The following is a 20664-nucleotide window of genomic DNA, read 5'->3' on the forward strand; positions in this document are numbered from 1 at the left end:
ATCCAGACAGAAGCCCTAAAAGTTAAGTGTCCTTTGATATATGAAACCTCAGTGGTTAGCAGATTTATAAAGATGTCTTCAAGAAAGCAGTCTATTGTAAAAAAAATTGTAAGGTTTTACTGAGAATGATTAACTGTGATCATTTGAAATACAAATAGCAACACCTAAAAGTTTATACTTGTCGTTACAATCCTATGAAAATTCAATGCAAATGGCGTTAAAAACCATTGATTTATATATTTTTTTATTCATTAATTATCATAGCATCCAAGCCTAAAATTCAGAGTCAAAGCGTAGTGTTAATTATGACTTCCATATGTCTAATTAAATATATTTCTGATGGAGTCATATTTAGTGCTATGTCTCGACTCTTAATACCCTTACAACCGATATAATATAACTAACCCGTTTTAATAAAAACTACTCACATAAAACGTTTATATGCGTACCAAGGCCAAAAGTATAGTAAAAATGACAGGTAATCCTTATAAAACCTCTTTTTGCTGTTGTTCTAAGAAATTATTATTAAATTATGCCTATTTTAATCTCATCTAACCGTGTTTACGCTAATAAAAACAATATAAATGCCGTTTATCACTTATCGTAAATAATTAATTATCGTTAATTATTATGCAACACAAAATTGCTGAACTAATCAATTTTTCCTAACCACAACGTGTGGGAATCGACAATAGAAATAATTTAGTCAGTTAAAGCGAAGTTTTATTTTGTTTTGCGTTATTCGGGATCTATGCTTTGGCACACACTTCAAGAACACTCTTACTGTGCTATGCAATTGAAAGCTCCTGAAAACGTTTATTACTTTCAATTCTGCTGAACTTAAACGAAATCAACGATACGAATAGATTGAAAGCGTAAGCCACGACAAATTTCGACAATGCGTTCATTTTCTTTGCATTTAAAAACAAAACAAAATCCTTTGGGTCTGAGTAAAAGTTCTTAATGTTGGTTGCATATTTACGCGCTATGCGAGCAAAACGACAGCTTTAGTTTCCTACACGGCTTATTAGGTCTGGCTAAATCCTTAAATATATCTAGCACTTCGACTAATGATGAAAAGATTTTAAACAAAATTGTTTAAACCGAGCTATAACCGAAAATGTAACCCTTTCTGGTTTTATTAAAAGATGCATTAACACTAATAATCATTTATTATAGCAGTCAAAACGTGACACGAATGCAATTTGATATCATTATCTGTTGTGGAGTAATGTATGGGTTGAGATAGCAACTACCTGTCCTTACTCATAAGGAAACTGACAGGGGGCCGATATGATTTCAGGACCAATTAAATTTGGGGTCTCAAAAATAGCTGATAGAATGTGTGCGAATAGAATGACGTATAATAATGGGCCAGACAACTTCGACTCGTCGATAGAATTAGTATATAAATGTTCTTTATGTTATGTCGTGTGTATTAATTTCGTAAAAAGATATTTGAATATAGATTATTGCAGTGAAACTCAATCCGTTTTTACAGTAGTAAGTTCAGATGTTGACACAGAGAGATTACAAATCAGTTTTTTCATTTATTTATTTATAAGTAATATATATATTAAAAAAGGAAACACTTAGACAATATACCAAGCAAAAACAGATTACATTGTTAAGCAAAATATACAAATATACGAAACAGAAAACATAAGTCAATGAAGTACATTAATAAATAAGAGATAACAGAAATTAAACAAACAAACTACAATTTATTGTTATAAAGAAAAAATAAATTGTTACTACTGCTAAATAAAGTCAAAGTCTTCACGCTTACTAAAATATTTCCTCAATTATATTTATATTTCATATTGGTAAGGTGAAAAGTCAACATCTTCTTAAATTTTACGTGTGTAATGTAGTTAGCTAAAACCCATTGACGAATTAAGTTCGTACGTATTACTTTAGATATATAGTTCGTATATAAGGCGTTCCGTCTCTTCCATTATAGCGAAGATAGACGGTCACGGAATTTTTCTAATGATATGAACTATACGCTATTATTACACGAAAATTATGTAAAAGTAAATGTTAATATACATATCCGGTGTCAATAGAATTTTACTCTCTGATTCGTGTAGAAAAGTTTTGATTGTAGTTTTTATTTTATATATACAGGGAGAGATTGGTTTTTATCCAATCCGCGCTAAAGTCATCCTCATAACCGCACCACGCAAGCCGTTAATAAAATATTGATTTTAATAAAAATGATAATATTGGAAAGGAATCCGGTTGATTAATCACATGTACAGTTTTGACCTATTTTGCTGTCCGCGACTTTATACGCACTTCGGCGAAGACTGCCATATATTTTGATGACCGCCAAAATATACGCAAAGTATAGTAATTTAGGAACCAGTTTCGTGTCAATGAACTGTGAATCATGTATACAAAATGTTAACACTAGTTATATTAAAACTGATTAATTTCGTTTACTTGATATTTTTTGATAGTTCAGTCACATTAAAAATGGAAATATTGGTTTTACTAGTAGATAGAATGCTAATTGATTGATTAATGTGATCATTGTAGGATTTTATTGGAGTTTAGTTTTATTTTAATTTTTGAAAGTTTTTTTTTAAATTATGAATGAGCAAGCTTGTTTATGGTTTTATCAGTAATGAAGATATGTTTCGCCATTGAGATATTGTATTCATATTTTCAATAACGACGAACAGAAAGTATGAGCGTGAATCTGTTCTTATTGGCATAGTGTTTTTCTTCAATTTTAAATTTGAGCAGTTTCAAACTTAGCATTTTAGTTTAGTCACACCAATCAGAAACACTATATGTATATTTTTGATATTATTTTATCTAAACATATCTATTAATTATTTTCAAAATGTTACATTGACAATGTTATTTCGAAAAATTTGTAACAAATACTCTATTAACTAAAGTCCATTGCCGCGGGAGCGTAAATAAAAAATCTTAAAATGTTGGTACTTGATGCGTCTAAGGATAATACTAATTAGTCTATAAAGTGTTATTCGGTAACTGCATTTAAAATCTTGGTCGTGGAGAAACCTTTCTATAAATTACACAAATGAGCTCATAATGTTCGAGTAAGCATTCCTTTTTTGTATTTTAAATGAGGTAAGGAAAAAACCTGCATAAACTGAGTTTGGGTGGAACAAAATTGCCCACTCATTTAGAACGGAACGGAAGTAACTTTTTTGTTTGAGTACAACTGTCCTGCAAGCTTACCATGCATTTAAAATAGCCATTAATCACAATAATTAGTTAACAATTTACTAACCTTAGCACTTTTTTACAACCTCCGTTTGACCTCAAGGTCTTTATGCAATATTGTGATCGTATAATAAAGTTGGAAAATGCACCAAACATTGAAAGCAGGATGTTTCTAAGTTTGAGTCCCGGAATTCAATAATGCATATATTAGAAAAAATCTCATACACTATTGTTGAGTAACGGACGGATTCAAAATATATCGTCAAGTATCAAATCTTAATTGTAAATCTATTTTCCTTTAAGTATAGTTTCGCTTTATGATAGCGTGATATTTGAACATCTTAAACCAGCATTTCTTTTATAGTACATTGAGCAAACGGGCAGGAGACTCGTTGTGTGGTACCGCCGCCCATGGACACGCTCAATGCCAGAGGTCTCGCGAGTGCTTTGCCGGCTTTTTAAGAATTGTAACTATTTCCGCTGCTGCAGCTGGTTCCATACATAGTGGTTCGCGGATAAAACTGACTAAAAACCGGTCAGCTGTGGAACGATGGACCTTGAGATGATACGGGTGGAATTTTGTATTCCGCCTCGACGTCCGATGATAAAACCCTAATTATTCTCAAGAATCTTTTAGGAAATACCGTCTATATACATATCTACATTTAACTACTAGATACATCATTTATTCAAGGCACGTTCAAGTAACTTATTGAGGTAAATAATACACAGTAATATGATATGCTGGTAGACCCTCAACATTTGTAAGTTTTATTTAGAAAATTGACGAAATCTACACGTAATAACAACACGAACGCGTAAACAACAGGAATGCTCATTTTTATTAGTTTAATTTGAAACTTTTCTTATAAAAATGTGAATTGTCTGTTTATAGATGCTACGTTTTTCATAATATAAAATTATGTGCAAAATTAAGTTTTTTCAAATGAACCTTCATTAATAAAAATTATTAACATAATTATTTCTTGTTTTTGGTTAATATATTTATCTATATATATAAAAGCAAAAGGCCATGATGATATCTGTAAAGGCCCTTTGCGCCCTTAGCCTAATAACAGCGAAATTCCATTAAAAAAAGAACATGGTGATATATCGAAAACCGCATTATACACAAAGCTGAAATTTGGCATGGAGGAAGTGTATACAATATACATAGTTAAGTCCGTAATTATTCACAAGTTCTTAATAAGTTTACATAATATAGGTATGTAAACTACCTTTGTAATAAATAATAGGGCTATAGAAATCCTGGACCACAGATCAACCATTCATCGCAGATAGAAAACATTCAGCGTTATAAAGAAGATTTAACTAAAATAACAAAAAATAAAACAAAATCGTTTAAAAATATGTCGCTGGTGAGTAACATGACGTGTTTCTATGTCCGTACAATTCCACTGCTTTTATAATTTGATATATAATTTAAAGAAGATAATAAAAATAAAGATGCGTTTATTTTTGCCATATAGCTCAAAACTTGATGAACGTAGCCTTTTTTTAGCGTTGCAATAAATTTTACTGCAAGTCATATCATTAAAGGTTGTGATAAATTGCCATTCAATAAAATAAGGAGCAATGTACAAGGGAATTGTATAAAATATACCTGACGTAGCATGACCGACGGATTCAAAATTTAGGATGAATAACTGACCCCAGTTGACCTGGCTTTCATAATATAAATATTTATTAATATTATTACCCTTCCAATTTATTAACAACGTGCTCGTTTATTTTCTTTTATTTCAAATTCGCTTTAAAAAAGATTTAATCAACTTCTAACACTGAATAACCTTAATAAATTTTTTTATAAATTGGCGAAAATTTAAATGATCCTAATCCTTGGGATTGTTTTGTATCAGTTCAAACAATTTGTATGACTCAAAACTTAGCGATTGGCGGCGGAGAGTTGTGCCAGTTCTGCTTCAGTTTATTATTTTTTTCTGACGTTCATAAGTGTACTTGTTTACGTATATGAATAAAGTTATTTTGAGTTTTGACATTTTTATCAAAGATTTATTTACCTGGAACATTCAAACCCTATTGAGGAAAAATATATAAATTCAAGCGGTTTTTAGTTATGAAACATAAGAAAAGGATTGCTATAAAAAGATAGGTAGGTAGATAGAAACAGAAAATTAAGAACGTTTTAATATTAATAGATTCAAAGAGCCTTTTATAAAACATAATAAAATGCCGATAGTAAATAGATCTTTAAACTGATATGTACAGAGAGCTCAAAAAGCGTTTCAATGTTTCATGACTTGTGAAGATCGATTGCTCTGGAGCGAATACAAAAACATTTATCTTTTGGTGAGATTCGTAACTGTGAATCACTAGTAAATCCCTACTATTAAGAAAACCTGTTTTTAGTAATTCAAGAATATCGAAGTTAAAACGTATTAACCTTATCAATATTTTCATTTCGATTACTGCTAACAGTTCTCTCGTAAGACACAATAGTATATCCTTGTTATGATCCAGAAAAAGTGACTAAAAGTACAGAAAAGCGGCTAAAATATAATATTTCTTCGAAACCTCATGTTTTAAAGGAGGTTTTAAGATTTTAAAGAAAATATATTTTTAGTAAATTAAGTTTATTAAAGTGGTTAGGTATTCACAATATTGACATTTTCATAGTACCAAATTTACTAATTTTATTGCTATTTATCATTCAATATGCCATAGGTAATATGGGACATTTAACCTAGTGGGAGTGCCATGCTCCTAGTGGGAGTGCCATGCTGTTGCCTTCGGGCTTCAGCCAAATGGGCAGGCACGACCGGGGCAGTACCACTGTCTCTCAGAAAACCGGCGTGAAGTGATGCAATAAGTTTGCCTTATTGTACTCGCGTTTCGTGCGGTGAGAGAGACTCCCGGAGCCCATTTCCCCCCCCCCCCCCCTCTACAAGAAATATGAAGGTGCAGAAAAAAAGACAGAATCTACCCCAGGGGGGTACCACACGCGCTCGCGGTGGAGAATCCCCCTCTGGGCGTCCAACACCGGGACACTCTGCGCCCGGTGGTGGACGCACAGGCTGCCCTTCGTATTCTGGGGGGGGCAATTCTGCGCTCGGAAAAAATAACATAATTCGTTCTCGGGGCAAACGGAGCAAACCTACAAAGGCACCCCCGTCCACACTCGCCGTGGACTTCACAAATATTAGGGGGCTCAATACCAATATCAACGCAGTCCACTACCATTTAGAGACTGCGAAGCCGGCCTTGCTCTTTCTTACCGAGACTCAGATTTCCTCCCCGGCTGATACTTCCTACCTCTCCTACCCGGGGTACAAATTGGAACATTCATTTGTGCCGCGGGCGGGAGTTTGCGTGTACGTCAGAGAGGATATCTGTTCTCGTCGCCTCGGGACGCTTGAAGGAAGGGACCTATCTAACCTCTGGCTGCGCGTAGACTGCGATGACCATCCGCGATTCTACGCATGCCTGTATAGGTCCCATAGCGGAAATATCGAAACTGACCGACTCATTGAGCACATCCAAATGGCTACAGATTCCCTGCTCGAAAGGGTTCCTACCGCTGAAATCGTGATACTTGGCGATTTTAACGCCCACCATGCCGACTGGCTCGGCTCTGAAACTACCGATCACGCGGGAAGATCCTTTCACGACTTTGCTTTAGCCTACGACCTGACACAAATGGTCCCTGCGATTACGCGAATACCAGATGTGGATGGTCATAAACCCTCTTTGTTGGACCTTCTGCTGACTTCACATCCGGAGAACTATCAAGTCTCTGTTGACCCGCCATTGGGTTCATCAGATCATTGTGTGGTCCGGAGTACTGTGCCATCTACGCGCCCTTCACGGCCCCGCTTTATGGGTTGTCGCCGTATTTGGCACTATAAGTCAGCAGATTGGGACGGGATGCGGTCTTTCTTTGCGTCCTACCCTTGGGGGCCTATGTGCTTTTCGCCGGAAGCTCCAGATTCCGTCGCCGCCTCTGTCGCCGAAGTGGTTCTGCAGGGCATGGAACTCTTTATTCCATTTTCTGCGGTGCCGATCGGTGGCAAGTCTCAGCCCTGGTTTAAACGTTCTTGCAAGGCGGCCTCGCGTCGAAAGCGAGAATGCTTTAAGGCATGGGCGGAAGCGGCGAAATCTCGTGATGCCAATACCAGCGAACTTAAAACAGCATATAACTCAGCCTCCAGGTCCTTCAAACGAGAAATCACTAAGGCAAAGTCAGAGCACATTGCCAGATTTGGCGAGAGATTGGCCCAACTCCCTTCAGGGACTCGAGCCTTCTGGTCTCTCGCCAAAGCTGTCCAGGGGAATTTTTGTCAGCCCTCCATTCCGCCACTGCACAGGGAGGATGACTCTCTGGCCCACACTGCGAAGGAGAAGGCCGACCTTTTGGGCTGTCTCTTCGCGTCCAACTCGACTTTGGATGACCGAGGGAGATCACCACCGACCATTTCGCGGTGTGATTCCTCGATGCCGGAAATCACATTCCGGCAACGTGCTGTCCGCAAAGCACTATCTTCCTTGGACATTCATAAGTCGAGCGGGCCGGATGGTATCCCCCCAATTGTGCTGCGTACTTGTGCTCCTGAGTTGGCTCCGGTCTTAACGCGCCTTTTCCGGTACCTGTACTCGCTCGGCACTGTCCCGAAGTGCTGGAAGACCGCTTCGATACATCCGATCCCAAAAAAAGGCGATCGCTCTGATCCGTCCAACTATCGCCCAATAGCTATAACCTCCTTGTTCTCCAAAATAATGGAAACCATTATTAATTGCCAGCTCTTGAGTTATCTAGAAGGTCACCAGTTGATTAGCGATTCTCAGTACGGCTTTCGTCGTGGTCGCTCAGCTGGTGACCTCCTTGTATACCTTACCCATAGGTGGGCGGAAGCAATTGAGTCCAAGGGGGAGGCGTTGGCGGTAAGTTTGGACATAGCGAAAGCCTTCGATCGGGTGTGGCACAGAGCACTGCTCTCGAAGCTTCCAGCCTATGGGCTTCCCGAGAAATTATGCGATTGGATCTCCAGCTTTCTGGCCGATCGGAGCATCAAGGTCGTCATCGACGGAGCATGTTCCGACCTTAAACCCGTGAACGCTGGGGTCCCACAAGGCTGTGTTCTATCCCCGACCCTATTTCTTCTGCATATCAATGATATGTTGCAACTTAGCAACATTCACTGCTATGCGGATGACAGCACTGGGGATATTCTTTACACTGGCCGGGCAGGTATTTCTCGGGCAGTTGTTGATGAGTACCGGAACAAACTTGTGTCTGAAGTCGAAACTCTACTACGTGGAGTCTCAGACTGGGGCAGACAAAACCTAGTCCAATTTAACCCCAAGAAGACACAAGTTTGCGCGTTTTCCGCTAAAAAAACACCCTTTGTCGCTACTCCTCTTTTCGAAAACACTCTTCTTAAAGCCACAGCCAGCATTGGAATACTTGGCGTTGACATATCGAACGACGTTCAGTTTCGCGGTCACTTGGAGGGAAAGGCTAAATTAGCCTCCAAAAAGCTTGGTGTGCTCAGCAAGGCGAGGCGGTACTTCACTCCGGGCCACCGCATGCAACTATATAAAGCGCAAATTCGGCCCCACATGGAGTACTGCTCTCACCTCTGGGCGGGGGCTCCCCAGTACCAGCTCCTTCCACTTGACCGTATACAACGCAGAGCGGTTCGAATTGTCGACGACCAATCCCTCTCCGAGCGGCTTGATCCTTTGGCGTTGCGTAGAGATGTGGGGTCACTCTGCATCTTCTACCGCATTTACCATGGAGAGTGTTCAGAGGAGTTGTTCGGATTAATACCTGCAGCTGAATTTCATCATCGGACGTCGAGACAGAATACGAAATTCCACCCGTATCACCTCGACGTCCGCCGTTCCACAACTGAGCGTTTTTCAAGGCAGTTTTTGCCGCGCACAACCACTATGTGGAACCAGCTGCCCACTGAAGTATTTCCGAACCAATTCGACTTAGGGTCCTTCAAGAAAAGAGCGTACCTATTCTTAAAAGGCCGGCAACGCACTCGCGAGCCCTCTGGCATTGAGAGTGTCCATGGGCGGCGGTATCACTTAACATCAGGTGAGCCTCCTGCCCGTTTGCCCCCCGTTCTAAAAAAAAAAAAAAAAAAAAAAAAAAAACATTATGTCAAACTGTGATTTTATAATTTCATTTCTTCGTAACACCCAAAGCGTTGTGGCCAAATGTTGGTAAGTATGTTTGGGTGTTTATCAGTTGCCGCTGCTCTGCCAGATATAAAAAATATTAACGGGATATGAAACGAAAATAATAAACTGCTTTATGTAACAAAGTCAAAAGCAGTAATTCTAGTTCAAATTCTGATTGTATCAAACCGTCATCAATCATCTCAAGTAATGTACAGGTAAGTGCTATCATGTGCTCTGGTCGTTTTTTCTACTTAGTGACTTGCAAAAAACTGAATACTATAGCGTGTTTAGTACAATGCCTTGCCTATAGATGTTATCTTGGTTCACTTGACATTGCAATTGCTTTATCAGTCAAAAACTTGAGAATCATGCTTTTCTTAATATATAGAAAGGTAAAATGAAAAACACCTCCGTAGTAACTAGTAAGACTAATAAGGATAATCTTCAGACCTAGATTAGGAGACATTATATTGGAAGTGGAGCTTTTTCTGTTATTTTTGTATATCTTTAAATATCTTGGATGGAAATTACAGGCTGTTGGTGTTGCTCTCCGAATATATGGCATTAAATGGTTATTTTTAAACACTCAGTAAAAAGTTTAAAGCTTTCTTTACTTCAATATTTTCTGTCTTACTATTTTCTTACATTATTATATTGTGCTTTTTAAAACAAATAAATAAATAACTACTATGCTACGTTATCTCGGAGTAAAATAGATCAAATTTATTTCTAAAATATAAAAAAAATCCTGCCGTGCGAAGTCAAAACATGTCGCTAGTAATTAGAATGCTCGCTATAGTCGTCATTCGATTTATGTTTGATTTTATTTCCATTCAGAAGGAAAGATTGAACTCTAAACTCTGTTTTATATACAGCTAACATATGTAGCAACCCCAAATCCATATTGACGTTTGATTCAATGCATTGATACAAGAATATGATTAAATTAATCTTATTTATTTATAGTCGCACCAACAAGGCCACACATAAGAAAAAAAAAGTAACAAGTTACTCAAATTGGAACTAAAGTGTGGTGCGGACGGCGTGCACAAACAAAATGCTTATGATAAATTTACATACGATATTTCACGATGAAAAATGTCAAAAAGAGACCAAAGAAGAACCTAAGAGTAAAGTGCTAAAGAATGCCTTGGCTATAATCAGATGGGTGGTCCGAAAAAATAGCCAGATAGTTCGGGCCCTGCAATATAAAGTAACATTAGAAGTGCAACGCACTCTTTTAGTATATTTAAAAAGCAAAACTAACGCAAGACTATATAATCTCTAGAATGTGCTGTAATACAGGACCCGAACTATCTGGTTATTTTTTCGGACCACCCTTCTGCATAGACAAAGCATTCTTTTAGCACTGGTCTCTTAGGTTCTTCTTTGGTCTCTTTTTGTCTTTTCTGGCTACAAAAATTGTCTGTCTGTCAGTTTGATTAAAACTGGCCGTTGTTCTACTTTCTAAACTACTTTTAATTCAGTCGCTAAAATGAGCCCATACAATTAGAAAATAAAAGTGCTATATGTCGTTATTGAATTCACCTTATGATACTTATGGGCCTTTGCTAAACGTTAATAATAAACTTTCTCTTTGTACGATAAAAGTATGATTAAATATCTCCATTAGCACGTCGTATGAAATTACATCGTTCAGAACAAATTGCCGAAGCAAACTGACAATCACTAAAATTCATAAGCCTTCAAAAGACCTAACTGTTCATAACAGGAACACGGTCTCAATTGGAATCAGCGAGTTGATTGCTGAATCGAAACGATTTTAATAAACGACTATAAAAGATATAGTTTTACAGTGTTATTAAGTGTAATTGACCAGAGGTAATGGATCAGATTTTTTAATCTTCATACGTATTCACGTCAGTCAGGAAATATTACTTTGCAAAAAAATATCGACCTATTTTAATACTGCCAGTCAACTTTTAATATAAATTATTTTTTAAAACTTTATGTTTAGGATACTTGGAATATTATTTAAATATTTATTCCTTGAGCCTGCGATTCTGGGGCAAGTTTAATTGTAAACCTTAGATGAACAGTTCCGTCAATAACGTTGATAGAATTTTGACAGATTGGGTGTTCATTCACGCTTAGACTTGTCATTCACGTTTAAACTAAGCTGCACAATTAAATTTTAACTGGAAAGCTTGATTACAATTGGTCTATTGACGATAACCAATCACAATTAAGCATCGTCCCCTTTTTATAAATTAAATTAAATTTAACGCCATCCGGAATATTATACGTGCGAATATTTGCGTAATAATTGGTTGTACTGTAAAGAGTGCATTATCTAATATATTACAAAAATATAAAATTATGACGTCATCTAACGCCGATTAAGAAATTCTTTTAATATCCTGCATTGTATTAGATGATATAGAAACTCAATATTAAAATGGTAATCGCAATTAAAGTTATGAGGTAAGCTTTAGTGGATCAGTGGCGGTTATAAGACAGAACATTTGTAATGACGTCCAAATAGATTTATATGCTGGCGTCTGATAATTTATTACAATCACACTTTCTTTAATATATTCAAGAATTATTAAATATAGTTCCACTCAAAAAGACGTTAAGACAACTGTATTTTCATATCAAATTTCAACATTCTCAATGATAGTCGTTTTACGTATTAATTTTCATAGAAAAAATTGTCGATTATACATGTTGAGTTTTGAGAACGATTAAGAAGACGAGAATTCTACTTTATTAAATAATTAAGAATAATGAACTAGTACATTTTTTATTTAGAGAAAAGACATACTCGTAGCAATAGATGGCTAGTTATGTATAATTATTAACTTGATGTCACATTGTCATACTGACCGCGATTGCTTTAAGTTATGTTAATAATACAATAATAGCTGTAATAATTTTAAGGAAGTTTTATATTTAATATTGATTTTGGTTCAAAGTTAATTTAGCTTCGAATTGAGTTCAACAAAAGGCAGAAATAACTTGTAACGTAATACTTATGTAGTGACACCATAATCACTAATACAATAATATTGCACTTGTGTGTATCAGTTATAACCATTTGCCTTGTTTGTAATGTATTCATGTTCGCCAGTCTAGATCCAACCAGTGTACTTATCGCTCGTAACAAATGATATATATTTATACAATGATTTTTTAATAAAGTAAGTCAGGTAGGACGTAACTAATATGGACTTCATCAGTCTTACATTGATCCAACACTTATATCTATAGTAATGTGACTGTACTTAACTTACGTACGAGTAGTACGTAATGTTTTATTTAGAACTATACGGAAGTAGTCTCACAGCGCTGGCTCTTAACAATTTAAAATGTGTATTGGCCTCCGAAACGAGAAATTACCAACGCTCCTGTGGTCCAGCAGATCCTCTCCACTCTGTCGATGGTTCCTTAACTGCCCGGTCTTGATCCATGCTTCAAAGTGCCCCAGCAAACGTAACGTAAAGGAAGAGTAAATTATTAATGTGGAACTATATCTGATATATGTTACTTTAGACTATCAAAATGTCTTTTAAAATACCAACTTTTGAAAGCGTTGCTTACTTTATTATTAACATCTCGTGGATCTCCACAGTAATTCCTAAAAAAACGTAATCGTGTTTTAAGTAATTATGTATTACAATGAATATTTTATTACATTTTAATTAGATTATTATTATCTACATAAGGTAATGAGTGTAAATAATCCTAAATATTAACATAAAAACTAATAACTTAAAATTGGAATTAACCTTCTCTATCCTTAGCTTTTTAAAGTCGAAGAAGTATATTTCAGATTCACCACTGAATTTTTGAAACGGCCATCTATACGTAAGAAATCTAAGATGAGTATCAGGTATATTAAAGTAGGTAATTAAAAAATTAAGTCTTTTTAAAGGTATAAATTGTTTTTATACACACTGTGTAAGATTTTATAGTTCTCAGGTAATTAAAACGGCCATAACGCATTAGTATTCTGTTAACAATTTTATTCGCATACCTCGGTGATTTATTACAAAAAATTCTCAACAGTATCATATTTCTTTTTGGTGAAAAAGTTATTTATGAGGTCTTGAACCTACACAGGCGAGAGAAATCATGGGTAAGCTCAAAATTTAGATGACCATAAAATAATATAAAAAATGACGGTATAGTTTACCTCAATTTTTTTTATAAGATGCTGAATATCCATAATTTATAAAATACATCTTATTTTCCAATGCGGGCAGCATCTCTAGGTTTGTTATAAATATCATTATTCCCGTTCGTCCTTTTTTTAATATAAAAAATGGCACACGGGCAGGAGGCTCATCTGATGTAAAGTGATACCGATGCCCATGGACACATTGCCAGAAGGCTCGCAAGTGCGTTGCCGGGCTTAAATTCGTTATGTTTCTTAATTCATTACCACGCTAGAATATATGTTGTCTAAGGTTTAATCTATATATATAAAAATGAAACCCGTTTTCCGTTGTCACGACATAACATGAAAACGGCTTGACCGATTTGTCTGATTCTTTTTTTATAATATTCCTTGAAATACGAGGATGGTTCTTACGGAGAGAAAAATTAAAAAAAATGAGTGAAAAAGTCTAAAAACAACACTTTTCAATATTCCCATACAAAATATTTGTAATAATATTTAAAGGCAATTTGAACTTTAATACCTTATCATAAAGTTCAAGTGTTAGTGGAGGGGTTCCGGGAAGGTAAATTTTTATTTTTTGACATAATGTATTTGTTGTATTATCAACTTTCTTTTTTTTATCTTACTAGCTAGACCGGTGTCCCGAATAGTAGAATAAGTATTAAAAAAAATAAAGAATCTACTGTTAGGCGGTACGATGTTCGCCAAGCCAGCTAGTTAAATATATAATAGTTTAGATTACATATTAAGAAATATATTAATTACAATCACAATACATTTATATACTACAAACATGACCTACAGGCAAAATAGCAAAAATACATAGCTTTAAAGAAAATTTTTGTGTACCAAAGACAACAGATTACGTCATTAACTATACGTATCAAAAATACATGGTGCATATTAAATGAGAACATTGTACATAGCCTTAGGCTAAAATCAGATCAATAAATAGGCTTACTCAGATTTCTGAAACGAGTAAGCCCTAGAGGGCTCTGCTGGCTAAACCCACCCTTTGTTCACAAAGTACCAAAGCATAATGAGATATAGATATTATAAATGTACTTTAACTATGAAGTTGAGAAACAAAAATGTTATGAAAAACAGTGCCCATGGAGGTCACGCGTAACACAAAAAAAAAATCATACAAGGTCAATAACTACATGTACCTACACTTCTCTTCTGTCTTGAGATATTAAATAAAAAAGGGTGCGTGTACTTATGTACGCGCGTAAGAAGTTATACTTCTTTGGCATTATTAAAAATAGTTTTTGATTGCATGCAAATAATTATTTACAATTAAATAATCAAAGACTGGAAAAGGAGTCATTATAGTCAATAAAGTTCAGTTTACGTTTGAAAAATTAAATTAATAAATATTTATTATTATTCTCTTAGATTAGGTGCAACATAAATTCTATTATTATTCGAATGTTGTTTTTAAATTATGTCCAATGCCTTAGCATCTTCCGTGGGCAACTTCATTCTGTTAATTTTGTGTCACGTTGCGCGCGCATCGTAAAATTTCACTCTCATCAAATTTTTCATAACGCGCCTGAAGAAGTATAACTTCAAAAAATCGTCAGATAGAAGGAGTTGCTGGTTGTATTCTTGTGGATAGTTTTACGTATAGGAGAATTTAAATGTCTTATAAAATCTGTGAATTTCCTTTCTACTGCCTCAAATCGTTTCGAATTACATTTATTCAACGCACATTCATCTTACAACTGTATTGTTGTATTTAATACTATAGCATGAAGAGTTATATCATTATCGAACCCTCGACTACATAGATTATATATTCGCTCAACACCCCATTGTTTCGGCGATGATAAATTAGCTCAGCTTACCTGTCGCTAGGATTAGCTGTCGAGAACTACGCTCCCCATACAACTCACTTTTTATTTGCATTTGATTAATCTGTTGACGATATAGGGTAACACATTCGGCAATTTAGAAGATGTAAAAAATTACGTCAATTCGACTTTAGCCTACTTTAATTTTAACTTTATGTACAATGGACAGAACAATATTAAAAAATTTGCTCCGCTTCATGAGCGATTTTAAAACTACACAAATTTACACTGTTCGATTATTATCCTATGAAACTCTTTTTAAATATGATATAAACCTTGGGTTAGTAAAATACATATCAAAGTTATCATATACATTTTGGTATCGAAATGGCTAGCGATAGGACACTATAAAATCACGACTGTGCACCTACAGAATTTTCCTTATATGTGTGTAACGCTTGTTCGGAGGTACTTGCACGACGAAAGAACGTCGTAAGGACATGCCTTACTTAAGTATCGATGACATTAGTGTGTGTCGTACAAATGTTGTATATGATGCCAACTAACGCTCAGTTGATCGTTGAATAAAGGGATCGGGTAGTAAAGTTGAGTAAATTTGACGTAGTTTCGTTTATCCCCAAGGAAACAATTATGCCTCTTTAGTCCGTCTCGCCGGGTTTTTGTCGTAGGTGAGTTATGACGTTAACGTCAGCTATTTTGACGATAAATCACTTCCCGGCAATTTCCACGAGTTTTAGTGTTAAAAACGCTTAGCATAATCGTGGTCTTATATTTATATATCGAATGTTACTCAAACATTAAAAACTACAAATTAAACTACTAGCTTAAATTTAAAAATTGTTTTTGTCTTGATATGTGATTTATTCAGGATAACCATTTTAACATCAATGCGTTGAACCCGCGGATGATAATAATAATAAAGCTCAAATAGTTTCTTTGTCAATTTATATTTTTTTATATTCAAAAGGCTCACTACCTTATTTATAAAAAATAAATTGTAGAATTGTTCATTGAAGCGGTGGATCTGTAGCGTTTCAGTAAATACAAACTTTAAATCTCATTTTAGTTCAATCGTTTATTTTATGAGTTTAGGCCGCTGGACTGGGTTCAATTCTCAAGTAAAACAATGGTAATCCAAAGGTTAAACGTCAACATTGAAACTACATAGGTATCTTGCAACCGTGCAAATCCAGAGCAAAGAAAAAAAATACAACAAATTTTTGTTGCAAAGTTGTGCAGGCTTTATATTATTATTAAGTTATGTAATATAAATTTATTACATAACTTTACTTATTCTTATATGTATATTATATAAAAATATTGAAGTTAGAACATGAGACACAGATATGTAATATGATAACTTTTTGTGTTTGTGTGTTCACTTCTACTTCACACAAGCTGTATTCTGCACTTGTTTAGTAATATTTTATAGTACATATATTTGTGTTTCTATGAATAAAACAAAGTTCTATATTCTATATCATTCAATGTATGTATAGGACTTAAGGTGATTGAATTTTCTCACGACTAATAGAAATTATTAAAAGAGACTATATTTAAATGTAAGAAAGTGAGACTTAGGAATGTAAAAATAATAGGTACAAGTTGGTATATATATTAATTAAAGCGAGTTTAGAAATAAGTGTTGCGAGATGGCTCTAAAACTTACAGAGAAAATACCTAAACAATGACAAGAAAGTACTAAATGTTCAGGTATTAGGAAGTCTATGGTTTTCTAAGGAAGTCTATTATTGCATTGCAATATGTTACGCCAATTTATCCTTTAAAATACTTTTACTTTTAAGACAACTACACAGCGGTTTTCGCATCGGCGGTTGCTCTCAAATCAGTCGTGAAGCAGTCATTTTATGATTTGGCATTCTGAAAAGGTGGGAGCTTGTAGTAGATAAAATTAATTGCATTCTCTGTATTAGAATATTTCACCATATATGACAAGATTGATCGAAACTTTTAATTTAACAAATCTATTGTTCTATAATATCTCTCTACTTTGAAGCCTTAATTTCCTTAATTATAAGGACAGCTGAAATTATTACTACGAAAGTACCAATTATGTCTTTAAACATATTAAGACAATAGTGTTATTAATTCAAACATATTTTATATATTTTTTTAAAACTTTATCCTCTTTTAAACCTTATCTGGCTCATTGTTTAATAAGTATGTACTGACATGATTCTTATATATCATTATAGCTTTTATATGACTTATAATATCACATACGACATATTTATTTATAAAAACGTATTTAGATTTACACAAGTTTTCATATCAAATATCTTATTTTAAAAAAGTTCTAGAAACCTCTGTTGTTTCACAGACCATTGCAACCACACAGCTATTCTAATTTAAAACAAAAAAACTGCAATGCTTTTATTTCAAAACATAAAAATGTATCAAAGCCGTACAGAAATAACACGTCATCTATGTTGTGAACATAAAAGAGCTCAGATTGCCTTCCACCGTCTACTGGTCCATTGTTGAAAGACGGATGGCAAATTAAAACCTTACGTATAGTTTGCTCGTAGTGATTGAGTGTGAAAAAGCACTTGGATTACTTTTAAATCCATGGAAAGCCGTCTGTCCGATTATTTTTCGATTGCAGTTGGAAAGGTCGTTAGAATTATGTGTATATAACTATATATAATTTGGCGCTTGAATTAAAAGTCAGTGGGGCGTGGTTTAGAAATTGTAGCATTTCATGAATTATCTTTAATTTTATAGTAAACTAGCTGCCCCGCGGACTTCGTTTGTCCTTAATGTGATTTTACTTAGCATACCATTTTAGTACATACCAACATGGAATTTTTTGTTGTGCTACCCCAGAAACTGTTCGGTTTTCCGGAATGAAAACTTTTTAGGTTTTTCTGTGATTTTCTCTATACCTCAGAATTCAAGTTATAAGTTTTTAATTAACACATAAAAAATAGGGGTTGATGGAAGAGGGTGGACGAAAATTAAGGGTTGTATGTATTTTTGTATGCTGTATGTATCATAAAAAAATAAAAACAATATTTTTTGTCTAAAATATTTTTTTTGTGGGGGTGGACACCCCTTATCACTTAGGGGTTTGAAAGATAGATAGTAGCCGATTCTCAGACTTACTGCATATGCATTAAACATTTCTTATGTTTTTAGAAACTCTAAAAAGATAAGAAGAATTCAATTATTAGTGGTTGTTCCATATTTGCGGAGAATAAAGGAAGTTCCGGTCTCTAATATTTATTTTTAATATTCGAGCTAATTGGATGGATGGATCGGATGAGATGGATATTTTTAACTTAGTTATGTAATTTTTCCCTTTTTATACATTGTTGTGTTTTTTGTAAATGAGCATTACATATACTGAATATGTATAAACTTTTAAAGCTTTATTGAACGTGAATTACCTTCGCGTCCGACATGTTAATTGGCCTCTTGTTATGGCAAATTGTCCATAATATGTTAAAAGCAATACGAGAAAAGGTTCGATCGTTTCTTTTTTATTTTGTTTTCGCTCCCCTTCTCTAAATCCTTTCATCGCCATATTTACTATGCATTTCCCCCAGTGTAAAATGTTAAGCCCCGCAAAGGGCAAATTAAATCATATATACGTCTCAATTATTTGAAAAGCGCGCCACGTCCACAGACGCAAAAAGAATGTTAGCCTTTGAAATGCCCAACGGGGGCGGACAAAGCTGTCACTCCCAGAAGCTTTGAACAAAATTTTTCCTATCCCGCCTTTGCTATTCACTGCCGCGTCTTTAGCATAAACTTTGAAATCAGTACGGCACCCCGGCAATGTATGATGCATTATTCGATGCTAGGATTCTTACCGTTCTGAGATTTTATAGGCGCCGCGACGGCTGGTATGCCACGCATGCGTGGAAAACCTCCCCCTATTGGTCTAGGGTGACGTCATCGGGGTGAAACCGTAGCTATGAGTGTCACTAACAGTCACCCCGCGGCAGTCGGAGGGTTATCTCCTGAATCCAGTGACGATAACAAAACAATCGGATACTGGACATTAGATATCGGTGATAAACAATCAAAAGTGGTGAAGTCGTGTGTGGCAAAAGTGGAGCTATTAACGGGAACTCTTTAAAGGTAATGAATGTTCGTAATTCGAAGCGAAAGCTGTACAAATGTTTTTAGTTCTTGTTTGTATTCATGTTTTGGAGAAATTTCTCGGTTGAGACGTAAAGTATTTTTGAAGCTGAATTCTTTTAAAATAGGGGCTAAAAGAGGTTAAGTACCGTTATTGTTTCGACGAATTTCGAATGTAAATAAACTAAAGCATTTTAAAAAAGTTCAAAATATTGTGTGGTAGATTTTATTATGCTAAAGGTACTCAGGTACTTATATTTGCACGTGCATTTTTTTATTGTTGAGAATATATAAATATAGCAAAAGTATTCAGGCGTATTACGTTGTACTTAGTAAACAGCTTGTTGAACGGGAATATAAAATGCGTAGCCACGTAAAAACTCCGACTTTATTTGATGTAAAGCTTGTAGTGAAGTAGGCGCATTGCTTTTAATAATATTGTAGGATATTTTCATGTTATAAACGACAGACACGGCCTTCTATACGACTTTGCATGAAAATTTGAAAATTCAATTCTTAACGGTATTATTATTTCCAACATTTGAATTGCATTCACCCTGACTCCGTGTATATTAAATTACTGGAAGAATATATAAAATAAATAAATTGTCCTTACCTTGGGGTATAGTTTATAGAGAATGTATAACATATCATGAAAACTTGAATATTTTCAAGTTTGAGGGACCTGAAGACTACTAATGTAGTCGCTGCTGTGTTGTTAAAAACAAAATTGTTTCGTATCGTTGCGCAAACGCTTTTTAATTTAATTAATGTCCTTCTTGAAGATAAAACATATTTATCAAGTCAATCCGTGATTATGACACCAAAAAAACGTTTAAACGGCTTTAGAATAGTAAAAATTATTTTCTGTACCTTTCTATAATTTCTACTATAATTGAGTATATTTAATAAAAATTACCCATTTACATACAAAACAATTCAAATAAACAAATTTCCGAAAGGGCCGACCCCCATATGGTTGAATTTATTTATTACTTTCAACTTTAATTAAATCAATTAACTATAATAATCATTAAGAAACTGTGTAAAAGCCAAGTAAAAACATTTAATTGCGGTGCCAAACGAATGCTGTGTTAACAAACCACTACCGGCACTCGACAAAATATTTGAATATTCAGAGGTTCAGGTATTGAAATTTAGGTACAATGAATTTCAATGTGGTAAAGGGGTCTTTATCGACGTAATCTAATATATAAA

General features: G+C 34.8%; 1 protein-coding gene across 1 annotated transcript in view; it reads left to right on the plus strand.

Moving 5' to 3' along the window:
* Positions 1-19279: 19279 nt before the first annotated feature.
* Positions 19280-20664, plus strand: part of LOC125050257 — a 106815-nt gene continuing 105430 nt past the window's right edge. The window contains exons 1-2 of the mRNA XM_047649985.1: positions 19280-19317; positions 19395-19446. Coding sequence (XP_047505941.1) covers positions 19280-19317; positions 19395-19446 — 90 coding nt within the window. The remainder of the gene's footprint in view (positions 19318-19394; positions 19447-20664) is intronic.

Source organism: Pieris napi, chromosome 6, assembly GCF_905475465.1.
Source record: "Pieris napi chromosome 6, ilPieNapi1.2, whole genome shotgun sequence".
Classification (NCBI taxonomy): domain Eukaryota; kingdom Metazoa; phylum Arthropoda; class Insecta; order Lepidoptera; family Pieridae; genus Pieris; species Pieris napi.